Source organism: Aspergillus nomiae, assembly GCF_001204775.2.
Source record: "Aspergillus nomiae NRRL 13137 chromosome Unknown contig00250, whole genome shotgun sequence".
Classification (NCBI taxonomy): Eukaryota; Fungi; Ascomycota; class Eurotiomycetes; order Eurotiales; family Aspergillaceae; genus Aspergillus; species Aspergillus nomiae.
In genome coordinates, this window is record NW_015378305.1 from 1 (window position 1) to 16210 (window position 16210).

Here is a 16210-nt window from a genome sequence, read left to right on the forward strand (position 1 = left end):
ATAAAGATATTTCTTCTTCCGCGGCTGTAGTAGATAATTAAGTAATATATACTGTAGATTAATTAAATCCTATTTCTATAAATTTAATATTACTAGAAATTTTAGGATATAGATATTTTCTTAAAATAATTCTTTATATATCTTAGGATTTAAGGTAAATAATAATATTTTTTAACTAAACCTGATAAATATCAGTATCTATTAATAGAGATAGCTTTGAAATATCTATTATCTAATTTATTATAGACTATAGTATAGATATAATATATCAAATAATATAATCTTTTAATAGTTATTCTAAAAATTTAAGTGGGATTGTTTAGAAATAGCTAATAGCTCTAAATTCTAGAGAGTAGTATATTAAGATTATATTGCGAAAATTACTATCAAGATTCTGAATAGCTTTAAAAAAAGCTAGAATAGATAACTAAGGGTTTAGAGACTGAATCCCTAGGTTCATAATCTATAGATAAATAAAGAATACAAGTTTCTTAATAAAAAGTAAGATTCTTAAATTCTCAATGATCCTATAGACAAAGGAAGACCTTTTATACTGGCCTAAATCACGTGGTTGCAGATAAAGAGCCTTTGTTCTAACAAAGAGCTTCTAGGCAACTACAATTTGCGAGTATCTCAAGAATACAGAAAACAGCTAGACATCCTTCTACCTATTGCTATATATACTGGCGTAGCGTAGAATTAAACAAAGCATTAGGGTTGCAATGACTAAGCATCGATAAGATCTTCGTACAGATCACATGATTTATATCAAACTCCGGCGACCGCCCGAAAGGAGCAGTTATTGACCTGTTGTTTCCCCTGACGACTCGATTGATGCAACCATTTGCTGCCTGCGGTCGGAGCAGATCCAGCATTTATTAAATCCGGTGGCAAATATTGTCCTGGATGTATTCGTCAATGCAGCGAGGCAGGCTGCTTTCGTCTGTTGCACGACCCTGCCGATTTATTGCGCACCGCCGATATCCCGCAGTTGTCAGCTCGACTCCGCGTCGATTCCATCTTTCTCGAGGGTGGCAATCATCAGTGCCCTCAGACCCCGAAGATGCACGCGGCTCCTCTCCGGCAAGTCTTACCAGTGATATTCCGACCATAAATGCCGAACAAACAGTACCTGGACATGATGCCTCGTCAATTACATCGCCCTCCGCAGAGAGCGCCGGGAAAAAGGAGTCGAGGCCATATGGGTCGGCCGTGCGAAGAGCGTTGAGAAACAGAAAACCGCTCAAGGGATGGGCTGCGCCGACTGCAACTGTTCCTTCGTGGTTTTATGAGCGGAATACCGTGTTCAATGGAGGCGAAGGCCATGCCGCCTCAGTTCTTCCGCAACAAGTCAAGATAAGCAAACCGGAGCCGGAGAAGGTCAAGGAAACAACTGATGGCATGGCCCATGGCGGTAGTGGTAGTGGAGAGCCGTCGGAATCTAGTGGTGTGCCCGACACCGGGGAGCGGTACGCTTTGACCGAGGCGTTGTGGGAGGAGCTATGCGCATCTGCGAAGGCGGGCTTACGACTACCCCCTGCAAAATATGCGAAAGAACCTTCGGCACGAAAGTCCCATCTCGTTCTTCAGTACCCTGGTGCGGATGGCATTTTGTTCCTAGATGCGGTTGTAAAAAGGCTAGCGCAGGAACTTGGTGCTGACGTGGTGACGCTCAATGCTCAAGATATTGCGCAACTATGCAGTGAACAGGACCTGGAGGATGTCGGCACGACCTCGCCTATTAGATCTCTAGGCTATGATGTATACCGTCCAACGGCTTCGGAGTCCTGGCATGACGATAGCATGGGTGAAGGAGATGATGAAGCTGAGATTGAGATCTCTCCGCGCAGTTTGCGATCCGGTCTGAAGGGCCCCAAGTTTATCACAATCGAGAGTTCCCGAGAGGCAGGCGACATTCCTCTTCCCGGTATACTTGGCTTGAAATCGTTAGTCTCTGCGTTCAATGGACCTGTAGATGGCTCGGCAGCATCATCAAACCCCACAGATCGAGCAGAGGACCGGCGGCTCAAACTGATCAATGAGCTCATTTCCTCCGCTGGTGGGCCAAAACGGAAGTCAGCCGCCGAACTACCTTTGGACAAGCCTGCAGAATCTAAAAGCTCTGAAAACAGAACACCTGTCCGTGATGTGATTGTGCAGATCCAGGACTATGGAGAAATACAGGCTACTCGTGAAGGAGCTAGATTCATTTACTTATTGCAAAAAGCTATTCAAGACCATAGAAAGAATGGGTCTCGTGTTCTATTTGTTGGAACTGCATCGCAAGACGCCGCTTCAGAATCGGATGTTTCAAGACTAATGCAAAATGCATTTGATGATCAATTCTCACAAATGCTTGTCATAACACCTGCCATGGGATTGGAAGCAGCAGAGAAAGTTTTCGCGGATGATCGGAAAAAACGAACCTTGGATATCAACATCCGCCATGTTCAAGATATGCTCCGGACACGGCTGGGGGACCCTTCAGCCTTCGAAGACGACATATTCGGCAGCCGTGCTTGGCCACTTGATGCGTCCATCGTGAAAGAGTCCGGGCTTGAAGAACGGTATTGGCCCTACAGCCAGGTGCATTGGGCCACAACACTTGCACTCGGAAGTCTTGGCCCCGACGAACTCTTTGGTTTCCAGCACATCCAGAAGGGAATCGAAATGATGCAAAGAACAGATCGCATTAAGAATGACTGGATGCAAGAGAAATCACCCAAAATGAAGAGCACAGAGACTGGTAATGATCGGGAGCGGCTGTTGAGTTCATTACGCAAAACCTGCAATTCCCATGAGAAGAAGTTGCTGAGTGGGGTTGTGGACGCCAAAAGTATACGTACTACGTTCTCTGATGTCCAAGTTCCCCCAGAGACCATTGATGCCCTGAAGACACTCACCTCGCTTTCTCTCATTCGCCCGGAAGCTTTTACCTATGGTGTTCTTGCTACGGATAAGATTCCCGGCCTACTACTGTATGGGCCTCCCGGCACCGGTAAGACTCTCCTTGCCAAAGCCGTAGCTCGCGAGAGCGGAGCTACTGTCCTCGAGGTTAGCGGTTCCGAGGTCTATGACATGTATGTCGGTGAGGGTGAGAAGAATGTCAAGGCTATCTTCACATTGGCCAAGAAGCTTAGCCCATGTGTTGTATTCATTGATGAAGCTGATGCTATCTTCTGCTCGCGAACCGGAGCCAGCAGTCGCACATCCCATCGGGAGCTCATTAACCAATTTTTGCGGGAATGGGACGGGATGAATGACTTGTCAGCTTTCATTATGGTTGCCACCAACAGACCATTTGATCTCGATGATGCCGTTCTCCGGCGTCTCCCGAGACGACTGCTCGTGGATCTCCCCCTTGAAGAAGATCGGCTGGCCATTCTGAAGATCCACCTGAAGGAAGAGAATCTCGATAGTTCTGTTGACCTTGCCGAGCTTGCTCGCCGCACCCAACTCTATTCTGGATCCGATTTGAAGAACCTTTCTGTCGCCGCGGCTCTAGCCTGCGTCCGGGAGGAGAATGACCTGGCGGCTCAGCACCAGGGCGACGAGCCCTACCAATACCCAGAAAGACGCACGCTGACCTGGAAGCATTTCGAGCGTGGAATGGAGGAGATCAGCGCCTCCATCAGCGAGGATATGTCGTCACTCTCGGCGATCCGCAAGTTCGACGAGCAGTACGGCGACCGCAAGAGTCGGCGTAAGAAGAGCCCTGGATGGGGATTCACGCCTGTTAGCACCGAGGAGGCTAGTTCCGATGCTGCACGCGTACGGGCATGACATGACTACAATATGGGAACATTTTAGAGGGATTGGTGTTCATTCTTGCGACAATAGGATTTGGGATCTCACGCGACGACTTGTATACTATTAGCGATATGATAAACCTGTATCAATACATACCATAGGCTGAAAAGTGACATATAATTTGTTGGATTGTATACTATCCATCCTCCAAATGAAGAGCAACGGTGGCTGATACTAGTTGGTTTCCCCAGCCCTATCAGATCCGCAGAGCAAAAATCGGCGATGACATCGACGAGTAAATCTCCGCCTTTTTCGTCGACGCAACCATCACCCGACCAACTCGCTCTTCTCACCCCCTCTCGAGAGAGTCACTTCGCGGGGATCAAGAAGAGGGATCTGAGAGAAAAGAGTCTTACAATCTACTACTTATTACGATTAGAATCACCATCAACAACCCAATATCCTTACACGGCCCACTTCATTTTCTCCTCACGCAACACTCCACACGACCTCTTACCCCTCACAACACGGCCACCCACTAAACCACCAACACAAACCTCCACACGCACAGAATTTCTCCACAGAAAATACATTAAAAATGGCCACCGAAGCTCGCGACTCCGCAATTCGCGAAGCAAAACTCTACGTCCGCGAAATCGTCCGCAACGACTGGACCTTCAAGCCCTCCACCGACGCGGGCGCACCTGCATCTGCAACCCCCACGCCACCGGACCAAGAAATCACAGCATGGCGACTACGCACATATGACAGCTCCGCATCGGAGCTGGAGCCGCTTTCTTCGCCTACGATCGCCAGTCCGCCTAGCGGGTACGACTCTGCGCAGATTGAGAGTCAGGTTTTGTCGCAGGCGGGGGACGAGAGGACCGAGCGGAGGCGCAAGCGGCGCAGGCAGATGGAGGAGGAGATGCAATGGAATGAGGGGCTGAGGACTTGGGTGGAGCGGCGGGATGCGTGGACCTGCGCAAAATCGAGGGAGGAGATTGTTGCGCGGAGGCAGCTGAAGCAGGCACAGGCTCTGGCGGAGGCGACGACCATCACCGAGGAGACACGCGACCAGGATGCGTCTTCTGGGTCTGCTTCTTCGAGGCCGGCTTCGTCTTCTTCGCGGGATGAGGCGGATCTTGCGACGAGGACTGAGGCTTCCCTTTCTGTTGCGGAGAAGGAGGAATCGGGTCCGTCGTCGGTGTCTGCTCCGCCCCTGCACGGTGAAGATCAGAAGGAGTCTACTGAAACGGGGGTCACAGAGCCGGAGATTGCTCTTCAACAAACGGTGGCAGATGATGCGACGGACGCCGTCGCGAATGCTGCGACGCCCGCTCCTGCGCCCGCCACCGCTGCAGCCACCGCGACTGCCTCTAAAAAGGCTCACCAGGGTTCTGAAGACCCCTACGTACCCGTCGTACCCTCGCTGATCTCCTCCTCTAACCCTATCCGAGCCTCGATTACACCCGCTATGTACCCCTCCATCTACTCAAAGGTCGTCGTGCAGGGCCTAACCCCCACGGTCCCGATCAACCTGGCCGACGTCACGAAAGCAATGGTCCAAGGCTGGAAAGCAGACGGCCAATGGCCGCCCAAACCAGCTACCACCAACCTCGTGCTCCAAGATACGGCGACGGTGCCCAAGACCGCCGAGGACGGACAACCGTCATCTCCAGAGTCGAAGAGGAGATCAGGCGTCGTCGGCGCAGTCCGCAAGGTACTACATTTCTCGGGGTTCCACCCGCACCCTTTCCATCGGCGCTCAAGCCATAGCGCTCAAGGGGAAGTGAGCGGTGCTGTGAATACCGAGAATGCAGGGAAGTAGATTTGATCTCTCTGTCGATCCCTGGGGTACGGTCTCTCTCTTTTTGTTCTTTTTCTTTTCATCTTTTACTATTTCCGTTACCTAGTTTATTTGCATGCTGTCATGTTATGGGCAACGAACGACGCACTCACTCCCCACCTCTACTTTTCTTGTCTTGTGAATGTCGACATCTATCAGTGTACTATTGATAATATCTGGGATTTGTATGATTGACGTGACGTCAGAAGTATGATCCTACCCCTTCCTTGAATGTTCCTCTACGTGTATGTATATTGCGATTGATCTCTTTGCATAAACACCAAAGACGCATGTTTTGGACGCCATGCTTGACGAATGAAAGTGGTCATGAATCAATTCATTGAATGCGCTCCCTTTTATCCAATCAATCATACAAACAAACAAACACTAAAGTACATACATACGTGGTTCATGCTATGAGTTCTGATATGATTTCGGTAGTTCATCAATTCCATCCAACCCGAAAAACACCATGTGCAGACCGTACCAAGCAAACCACATACGCCTCTTATTAACAAAATGCGCCATAACTAGCCTCATTAGATAGTGGTGGATGTGGAATGCACACTAATGGAAAGTGTCAAATGAGTCAAGAGCCCGTAGCGTATCCAAGAATTTCCGAGCAGCATCGTCGAATATTGCCAAGGGGAAATTTTCCAAATTCGCAGCCACGGATGGCTCGAGGTTGACCTCCTGTGGTTGGTGGCCGCCACGCCGAGTGAAGTAGTATTTGCCTTGGTGTCTGGACCAGCTCTCGTTGATGTAGGTCTGGAGTTCGCGCGTTGCGGAGATGCGAATCTCGTTGAAGAATGCTGGGGCGTTGGTAGGCGTGCTTTCGGATGTGAAGATGTTGGTCGGGTGAGGGATGTTTTCGGGATCGGTTATGAGTAGCTGGTCATGTAGGAATGATGTGCTAAACAGGATGAACTGGCGGAATGCTTGTATCTGGGCTATGATGTTCTCGCCCGCGTCGGTGGCTCGATCAATGTAGTCCACGACTCGCAGGACGATGTTATCATTTCGATAAAAGAAGCAACTGTGATTACTACTGGTGGTTCTTTGAGCATGTTGATATTGTCGATGATGTTGTGCAGAGCATGATATGAGGACTGGAAGACCGAGCTGAAAATACCCACAACCGATGCAACGCAGTTCGTATCTGTGGTATCTATATGGAAGAGCAATTCTTTGAAAGTGTGCGATATGGTCTGTATGATCGGTTGACTCAACAGCCACGCACCAGGGTTGCTGAAAGCCGTCTGAAGATAGGCTGGAAACACGGATTGCAGCAGGGTAGCCCTCAGGGTTGGCCTAGCCGGGTCTCCCACTTCATAAGTATGTGCTATGGAAGTCTGTAACTGGTCGACAAGGTAGACCTGCTGACCGTCTATAGCGGCTCGCTCCGAAATGCCCTGGATGAACATGATCAGGGTTTTTGCGACCTTTTCAGATGAGAGCTTCGGCTCGTAGCCCTTCAATCGTGCAACGATGTACGTCGGATCTGTTGAAGGCAAAGGAAACGAGGTCGGATCGGTAAAGAACGGGTCGATGGGGCAGATATCCCTCGTATGTTGCTGTAAGAACCCGACAATCCGGTGGACAAAGTCCACATAAACTCCTTGTGCACTTGCTGCGCTGCTACCTAGCTCCTGGTAGTTTGCTTTCATTGAGGACATCATTGTCTGGATAAGTTCACGGTACTCTTGCTTTTCAGTCGAAAGCGTTTTACTTGCTGCAATCTCCAGGTCTTGGATGTGCGCGCGCATGTTTGACAGTAGACTTGATATTAAAGACAACCGACGTTGACTGAGTTCTTCCAGCGTAATTGAGTATCGACCATGCTTTCTATCCACAGAGAAGGGTAAATTCTGCAACAGAGTATTGGTCGGATCGCAATTCAACAACGCCTCAGTCAAAGAGTGCTGGAATTTCAACATCGATACCCGCTCAACTAAGCTCGACATCCACATCCCGAGGACTTGCATCTTGCATTCAGATATGAATCGAGCATCTTTTTCAATGCAGCTTGCCAGGAACTTAGGTGTGAACTTTCTAGTTTGCACTGTCTTTCGAAGCCCTGCCCAGGAATCACCGTCGTAAAGGCTAAGATAATTGTCCCAATGCCGGAATCTATTTTTCACAAGCACTTGGGCGATAGAAGTCCAACAATCGACAACACTTAGAAGGATTGCGTCTTCCGGGCAGTGATCCTCACCAAAACAATTAGATACAAGCTGGGATACTGCTGGGTGAAGAGCTTTCTCCACGTATTCGATTCCTTGAGGATGGGTCGCAGGAGAAAACTCATCACCGTACATTGCCTCGATGTCGGCCCAATCACCATACTCTTGGCTGTCTTCATCCACTGGCGCTGGTGGGTTTGCTGATCCAGTAGTAGAGACGGAGTTGCACTTGTGAACATAGGCCTTTAACATCTGTAGAGCCTCTGACACCGTAGTATTGACACGAGCAAGCCTAGAGTTGAAGAGCCCCAATACCATACCTATAGGTGATTTAGAAATTAGTCTGTGAGCGTGCTCGAGTGTTGGGGCTGATTGAATAGCGTTTTGTAAGCTACTCAGGGCAGTTTTCAGTAAAGACTCGATCTGTCTCTGATTCTGTGAAATCGTCCGTTCGATCAGCTGGTGAGAAAATTGATTGTCCTTTGTGTTTTGCGCTTCTATCTCCCTTCGAGCTAGCATGTGCTGTTTGATGAATTCACTAACGAAGTAACTATGCCAATCAGCAAATGCTTCTAACCCAGATACATCCTCATCTGTGGACAACTTGAAGCGCACAAGTCTAGCCCATGATCGGATGCTGATATTGCAAGTTTCGCGGTGGGAGTTGGCAGGATGCACAAGGTTCTTTATCGCCTCTAATCGAGGTCGGCACCCATCTGGGACTGCGAAGTATAAAGTGCAGAGCAGATCGTGGTGGTTTCGTAGAGCATCCAAATCTGCCTGGTGAATAGGCTGTTCTTTTGGATATACTCTGCCGTGATTTGGCAATAGGCGCCAAGCGAAATTCCGCACTTTCTTCTTATCATATAGCTTGGACAGAAAACGCAAGCCACTTGCGATGAGCTTCAAAAAGATATGGAAGCATGGGTCGCTTGGCGTGACGTCAATGGATGGGTTGTGGTCGAGCTCATCTAAAAACGAGGGAGACGTATAATTCTCTTCTTGTTTCAGATTATACAAGGTGTTCCTCGCAAAGAAATCGTAGAGCGTATCTAAGATTAGTTTGCAATCCCTCCACCCCCAGCCATTGATAAGAAGGAAGCATCTGTGAAACAGAGTTCGGCAATAAGTATTGTAGGAGATAGAGGCTGAAGTACTAGGCTCGTAACTTTCCAAAACAGGGCACAGAAAATGTTTCACTATTGTCCAGTTGTTGCAAGTTCCTCTGAAGCGTGATCCAATTCGGGCGATTCCAAGAGCGTCAATTTCGCCCAACGGTAGGGTAGTTAATAGCCAATGCCACCTGCTTTCTAAGTGATCGATATCCTTTGTATTGCTCAGATCTCCGGTTGACAACAAAGAGTCGGCAATGAGCCCTTCAAAGCAGCCCTTCAGCTTTTCCGTACTGTGCAATATGTGCTGAACAATGACGTAGGCCTCAACGGCTGGGTATTCGTCTCGGACCCCTTTATCGCGTTGTTCGCACACCTTGTTATCTTCGAGGAATTTGCGAATATTGATTTTCCCTACTGAGTCCGAAATGGCTGTAAAGGCTTGTCTAGAAACTGACTTCACAAGTTCCAAGACTTCTTCCGTTACGCTGCCATTGACGAGGGTATGACAAGCTATCTGATAGGTTAAGTTGGCGAATACGACATTGTAGGAAGCAATTTTCGTACGATGCTCTGTCCCTCGAGCTGTAGCCGAGACCAATGCGGTTAAATTATCATTGACCTTGGAAATAAGCACATAGGCCCTCGTTATAAAGCCTGTTCTATCGATAGGATCGATGAACGTCAGAGTTTCCGTGACGTACTTGACCAGGGTCCTGTAGATAATGTGGGTGCGATTGGGTGCGTTTTCAAGGGCCGCCTCAGTGGACATCGTGTCATTCTTTTCCATTTCCTCAAGCATGGTATCAAATGCAATGCCAAGTTCAGAGGACACAGCATCATTCCAAGGTCCCCACCGAAAAGTTCGATCCCCAACATTCGAAGTGAAAATGCCAGTATCTTGATCAAGGTTACGCTTGCCGAGCTCAAGCGAGCGGTGAAACTCCCCACTTCCAATAAACGAAGATTCATGGAAAAAGGTTCCTAGGCCCAGAGGAGTGATGCCAAAATCCGTAGAGTACGAGCGTTGAAAACCACTCAGTCCGTCCGAGACTCCTTGACTGGGGTTTGCATCTTCCCCTTGCACTCGAGGAGGGTCTAGATCTGCGGACAGGATAAGTGGATTCGTGTCTTCAGCAGTGCTAACATCCAATCTCATGGGAGTGCGTTTCTTCAACTTCCGCTTGATTTGAACTGGACGCTTTGGGAGCGATACGCTCACATCGTTCGACTCGCGAGTGAAGGTGCTTCCGCGTGACTTAGCATGAACAGCTGCTTGGCTACTGTCGACGAGAAATCGATTCAATATTATATTTCGGTCCAGGGTCTCGGGTAAGCGTTTTTGCCTAGCATTTTGATTGAGTAGGGAAAGTGACCTTTGAAAGGATGGCGCTCGGGAAACGTTAAGACTCGCCATTTCTAAACCGACAGGTCTTGGATCGTTTCTTTTTAGAGAGGAAACGACAACGTTTCTCCGGACAAACCAGTTGTTGCCATACTGAATACGCTGCATAGGCTTTTTCGAAGTGGGGGGCGCTGTAGTGGGTGGTGGAGCTTCTGGATCTGGCGTTTGACTCCGGACGACGTTGATATCGTCCGGTCGTGTCGCTGGTCCAGCCGTGATACGGTGGTCTTTGTTTATCTCCCCAGATTCATGATTTCTGGGTCCAACTTTCTTGTTTGAAGAAAGATCCGCCAATGGTGGTCGCCTGGGGGCCTTTGCTTGAGCCCTGGGCAACTTCGACTGCCGAATACGCCCGGCGCGCCATTCGCGTAACGATGTGTTAGCATCTTCTGTGTCTAGAGCTGAACTCATTTTGATGACTTTGTTTGAAGGGCTTCGTCTGCCTTTATCCTGACGAGACCGTGCTTTGCGAGCAGCGACTCTGAGGAACTGTGGCTGCTCGTTTCGAGGCCGAGAAGCAACATCGGGAGCATCCAATATACCAAGCCTCGGAGGAGTGTGTGAGGGATATTTCTTTTTTTCCCGCCTGTAGATGGGATCCGTAAGCCTAGCTTGTTTCTTAAGGCGAGGCCGCTTAGGATGACTGTCAGAACGAGCAAAATGGCTCTCAGGCCTTTGTCGTTTTTGGCCTCCCTTTTGGGTTCGAGGAGCTGTTGTTTCACGTGTTGCTGATGGAAACATGTAATCGATGCGATTGTCTTCTGGAATGTCCTCGCCCATATCTTCCGCTAGGAATGTGTCATCGAATCCAACCAAGTTGGCTAGTATCTGTCGCGCATTGGTTTGACCCCCATTGCGGTCATCTTCATCCGTATCACTACCATCAGACTCGGCAAGATGTCTCAGTGATGCCAAATGCTCGACCAGGTTTGACGAAGTTGAGGGGCCAGTTCTCTTAATTATCTTTTTAGCGACGCCCTTGGCGTTTTCTATCCTAGAATTCTTATCGCGATTTCGCTGTGTAGAACTCAGCTGTGCATCCTTTTGTCTCTGTTGGTCTAACCGCAGCCACGAAGCCGGAAGTACACCTTTGATTCTACGTTGAAGTTCACGAACGTCCTCTTCAGGCTCCTCTCCTTCTTCTTCATCCTCTCCATCATTCTCCGAGGCGGAATGAGAATGTTGAGAGGCTGTCGACCGAACATCAACAGGCTCTTCATCAACGTCAGATCTGGACCCGTAGGCTGTTGTAGTGGCATCTCGCCCTTCCCGTCTCGGGGCTGTATTAGGTGTGTTTAACGTAGGCGGCGTGAACCCACGAGGGAACCGAAACTCAGTAGGATTCCATAGGGCCTGCGGGGAGGAGTTACTTCCAGAGCGTGGCGGACTGGGCAGTATGTCACGAGCCAAGCTACTGTTCAAGTTGATAGGAGACGCACGGTTGGTTATTACCACTGTAGGCCGGGGCTGGTGGCGTAATAAGTTCCAATGATCGTCTGGCCTTGACACTTTACGCCTCTTAGGCCCTCTGATCTCGTTCTCAGATAGGTCCTGATGGAGCGAATGCGGTTGGCTTCCATGAAGATCTTGAGGTGCTTTTCCTGTAGAGATAGAATTTCTTTCCGGCGGAGACGATGGTGCAAACTCGAAGTCCGCAGTAGGGCTGCTCGAAGGTGGCAGGGTGCTATCAAAGCTCTGTCCTTGGCCATCAGCCGCCGCCTGCATTGCTTGCTGGTATTGAGCGGCGGGTACTGGTTTAATCCCTCTTGCCTTCATAAGCTTTTGGTATTTCGCATTCTCCAAAAGATACGGGTGTAATTGGATGGGATTGCGCTGCCGTAAGGACCTTCGTGCTGGTTGAGACATCTCTCGCAGTATATCTTCTGGGATTTCAAGAGGCGGAAGCAACGCATCTAGGTTGCTCTCCGGCGGTGGACTCTCTGTATTCACTGTATTCTGTTGATCATGTTCATCACCTTCGCCCAATGTCAAAGAGTGGAGGGACGACAGTGGTGAAGATAAAGGCGAAGGGTCGGCATTTTCGTTATCCTTCTGTTGCTCGCCAGTGCCTGGCACTTTCGAATGAAGGCCGATCGACCTCCGGGAAATCAGATCGACCAGCTGTAGTTCGTCTGGTGAAGAGCTCTGTACCTCCCATATGTCTTCGGATTGCTCTCTTAGCGGGGTCGACGGTGGGCTTGGCCTTGGCCTTGGAGTAGCGGATAGAGTCGGGGATGGATGCGACTTTCTCGTAGGCGTGGCATCCTCATCATTGAAGTCTTCTGATAGCGGTCCTGTAGCGATATCCCTAGCTTGCTTGTCGGGCACCTCTTTAGCCAAAGACTTCGCTTCCTCATTTGCCTGGACAGGCACATTATCAACATCTGGACTGGATATGACAGGTAGGAAATTTTCAACAATGCCGCCTTGGGAGCTATGGTGGCTCTCTTCCTTGGTGTCTTTACCCTCGGGGGCCTGGGGAGTCGTACCCAGCGTATCGGGTGTCGGGGATGCTCCAAGCTCATCGTCACTACCATCGAGATCCTGGTTCACTTTTTCCGGGCTGTCCAACCCATCATCCTCGTCTGAGTCCGGTACAAACCCTCGTTCCCGCCATGATTCCATTTGCTTCCTTGGCGCTGATGGCCCATCTCCCTAATACCCCATTACTTCGTAGGCGGACGCTGTAAACAAGGGATCTCCGTGCCCCCAAATACTAATTGGAGATAGATATCACCACTAACATAAAATCTGTTTAAAGGGATTAATTACCAATAAGTGGTGGTCAATTGAGAATGACTTAAGAGTGGATGTCGGGAAGACGCGTTGAAAATGTGGGGAGACGCGACGGAGATTATTCATGGCGGAACTTTGGCGATTGATGCGGTAAAACTGTTAATAACTTCCTACTCCGGACATCCTCCTTGGCTTCATCTGTTTCCCGAGAAACGATCTTCCTCAAAGCAAAGGAATTGTGCTAGACATTTTCTGTTCCACAATTTCCATCTGATAACACTATGAGTCGAAACTGGATTCCGGCGCTTGTAGCCATTGGAGTGGGAGTCTTTTCAGGTCGGTACTGTTCAGAATGCAGAGAGCCTCCACTAACGTCGCTCCTACACTGCAGGCTATTACACCTTCCAACCTTTACTGAAGGATCTGCAGGCGGAGAAAGCAGGTTTCCAGCGGTATGTCGCTTTACCTACATTGAGGATAGCCCGTCCTTCGCCCCTTCCATGAACTGATACGATGCCGTTGGATATTTTCAGACTCCAACTAGGAGAGCGAACACAAGCCCCTAACGGCGCTCAGACCCCTACTGCGAACACCGACGAAGGCTCGAATGCTCCAGTGACGCCAGATACAAAAACCACCCAGGCCGGGAATCCAAAGTAAATAGCAAGGGAGAATATCGGCTCACTGGCGCTTCCCTAGTGCGATGCCCCCCAGGTACACAAGTGACCTGTCAGAGCTCGCTCCAGCAGACCCCAATCTCAAAATTCCGAGAACGGCTCCCATGGAACGTATAGAGCGAGTGGGAAAAGGTCCGCGTCAAACAACACCTACCACCCTTTTCTGACAAGTAAGTCGGTCATTGGCTATTGAACCCTCATGGTTGACCATCAAGGGTATGTGCATGGTAAAGAAGATGACCCCAAGAGCAATAGATCTTGGAATCTAGTTTGTGGTGGCTCAGTTTGCCTACGAGCAAACATCCAAGTAAATATCTCTGCAATCTTGTAACTACTCGCAATTCATAGATATTATTCGGTATTAAACATGTATTATTTAGCATATTTCACCAGCGTTAACCTTCCAACAATCATAACTGAAAACAGCCCTATTTCCTATATAAACTCCCCCTGAACCGGGTATGCCAATCACTAGATACGCAGTAAGACGATGAACGGGCAAACCAGACTTCTTCAATATACAGCCCAATCCCATTTAACAAGACATTGTAAATAGACCCACGGTGTTAAACTTGACTTTTCCAGATACGCCAGTTCCGTTTGCACCTGACTTCCAAACTAATCGGTTATACTTCTTCCACCAGCTTTCTAGGCCCACTGCTTTCCAAGGGTGTTTCCCCAAAGACTCGTCCTGCGGGAGCACCAAGCCATTCCTCTGATACAATGACCTTGCTCCCCTCGCGTCCACTAATCCATCTGACCATAGCTGGGTCCAGTCTCTCGAATTCATGCGTCTGTTGCTCTGCAGAGGCTGTTTCAGCCGCTTCAGCAGCCGGAATCCGACCACGCCTCTTCGGGGCTTGCTTCCGTAGAAGCCGATTGATCGTATCCATCTGTCCTCTTGCGTCAGTGTTCACTACTTAACAAGTAAAAATAATTTTGGCCTTGATAGCCATCCAATAGGAAAACAAGACTTCAGAGTGCGCACCTTTTCTTCTTCATTTCGCTTTTCGCTAAGGTTCTTTCTTCGGCGAGCCATTTCCGCACGGCGCATGGCGCGCTCTTCCGCGGTCAAATGCTTCTTGACTTGTGGTTCTGTGTTGCGTTAGGCACTTGCCCCAAGACAGCCTCGCAAGACTTGTAGAAGACTTACCCATTGGGAGTTGCAAAAAATCGTTGCCCAAGTTACCCCTTTGGCGTTTGGTCATCCGGGCAGGGTCGGCAGTAGGAGTATCATCATCACTGTCGAGATCTTCCTCGTCCTCTTCATCCTCATCTAGGTCCTCCTCGCCCCCATTGGCGTTTCCAATTCCACTCTCTTCCTGATCGTCAGGCTCACCTTCGGCATCAGATTCAGGATCAGAGAGCTCCTCGTCATCATCTTCATCATCATCGGCATCTCGTTCCATTTCTTTCGCCTCGACGCCTTTCACTGCTTTAGAATTGGACGCGGCGGATTTGGCGTGTCTTTTTGACACTGGAGGTTGCGGAGGAGCATCATCCATGTCTAAATCTCCATCTGCGTCTGCATCCTCATCGTCCTCACCGGGAGCATCTTCATCGTCCACTTCATCTTCTTCCTGATCGTCCAGATCTTCGTCGCTCGTATCAACTTCGACGAGCTTCTTCTTGGGCCGGCTAGTCCGTGGCCCTGTAACTATGGGGTTTTCTGTGAAAACGTTGACGGAGCGTCTGGAGGCACCATTTCTTGTATTACTACTGGTAACCTCGCGCAGCTTACTTGAAGGCATCTTGACAGTCAAACGAATAGATCGCCTTGACTCCTCCGGAGAGTCTGAGGGAGACCGGAAGACGGTCACTGATGAAGATGCGACAGCGCGAGTAACTCTGGCTGGGGTCCTGGGACTTGCGTTAGAATCCAAGTCTGGTGGATCATCCCGCACAGGGCGGGAGCGAAGTGAGCGGCGCAGAGACATGATCGATCGACAAGATTGACTTGATACGGGGTATGGATGGGAAATTGATCGAGCAAAGGGTATAAAAGGTAACAAGATGAACTCTCGAAAATCGACCAACGAACTGAGTTTGTAAAAACGCAAACAGGAACAGTCAGGGAAAACACAAAATGAGGCGGGGGTTTAGTCTCGTATAGGTGGACAATAGTAGTCAGAGGATAGTCAACAATAAGGCTATCTGAGATGGTTGTGTCATCTGACGGTGAGGCAAGTTCGGTCGTGGAGGAGATACAGAGGGGAAAGGAGGGGAATGATTGATGGACAAGGAAACAGCCATGCGGTAGTTATGACCAACTGACTACGTGGGCCAGTACAGAGAAGTGGTGGTGATGCAGTTCGGGAAGGCACAGGCCATCAATCCCTATCACATCTTTTGACGCCACCTGGAACTTCCCATCCGACATGAAGGACAGAACCAATGGGAACATTCTGGACTAAGATATACACCAGTCAAGGGCGGGAGCGCGGTGAACGCAGCGTTGGTGCGTTTTTTCTCCTGCAACCCTGACAGGATATTACTGTCCG

At 49.3% G+C, this 16210-nt stretch overlaps 5 protein-coding genes across 5 annotated transcripts; 3 read left to right on the top strand and 2 right to left on the bottom strand.

Moving 5' to 3' along the window:
* Nucleotides 1-918: 918 nt before the first annotated feature.
* ANOM_007505 (ATP-binding protein) lies at nucleotides 919-3783 on the top strand (the record flags this gene model as incomplete). Its single annotated transcript, XM_015552761.1, has 1 exon — nucleotides 919-3783. One exon carries the CDS (start codon nucleotides 919-921, stop codon nucleotides 3781-3783), a length of 2865 nt encoding a protein of 954 aa, XP_015404645.1.
* Nucleotides 3784-4348: 565 nt separating this feature from the next.
* Nucleotides 4349-5578, top strand: ANOM_007506 (DUF4050 domain-containing protein; the record flags this gene model as incomplete). The annotated part of the gene is made up of 1 exon (XM_015552762.1): nucleotides 4349-5578. The coding sequence occupies one exon, from the start codon at nucleotides 4349-4351 to the stop codon at nucleotides 5576-5578; it is 1230 nt and encodes a 409-aa protein (XP_015404658.1).
* A 585-nt stretch (nucleotides 5579-6163) lies between these two features.
* Nucleotides 6164-12921, bottom strand: ANOM_007507 (uncharacterized protein; the record flags this gene model as incomplete). The annotated part of the gene is made up of 2 exons (XM_015552763.1): nucleotides 6164-6594; nucleotides 6837-12921. The coding sequence occupies 2 exons, from the start codon at nucleotides 12919-12921 to the stop codon at nucleotides 6164-6166; spliced, it is 6516 nt and encodes a 2171-aa protein (XP_015404644.1).
* A 392-nt stretch (nucleotides 12922-13313) lies between these two features.
* On the top strand, nucleotides 13314-13692 carry ANOM_007508 (uncharacterized protein; the record flags this gene model as incomplete). The annotated part of the gene is made up of 3 exons (XM_015552764.1): nucleotides 13314-13368; nucleotides 13424-13484; nucleotides 13566-13692. The coding sequence occupies 3 exons, from the start codon at nucleotides 13314-13316 to the stop codon at nucleotides 13690-13692; spliced, it is 243 nt and encodes an 80-aa protein (XP_015404643.1).
* Nucleotides 13693-14335: 643 nt separating this feature from the next.
* Nucleotides 14336-15646, bottom strand: ANOM_007509 (PAPA-1-like domain-containing protein; the record flags this gene model as incomplete). Its single annotated transcript, XM_015552765.1, has 3 exons — nucleotides 14336-14602; nucleotides 14698-14804; nucleotides 14863-15646. 3 exons carry the CDS (start codon nucleotides 15644-15646, stop codon nucleotides 14336-14338), a joined length of 1158 nt encoding a protein of 385 aa, XP_015404642.1.
* Between the last annotated feature and the right edge of the window lie 564 nt (nucleotides 15647-16210).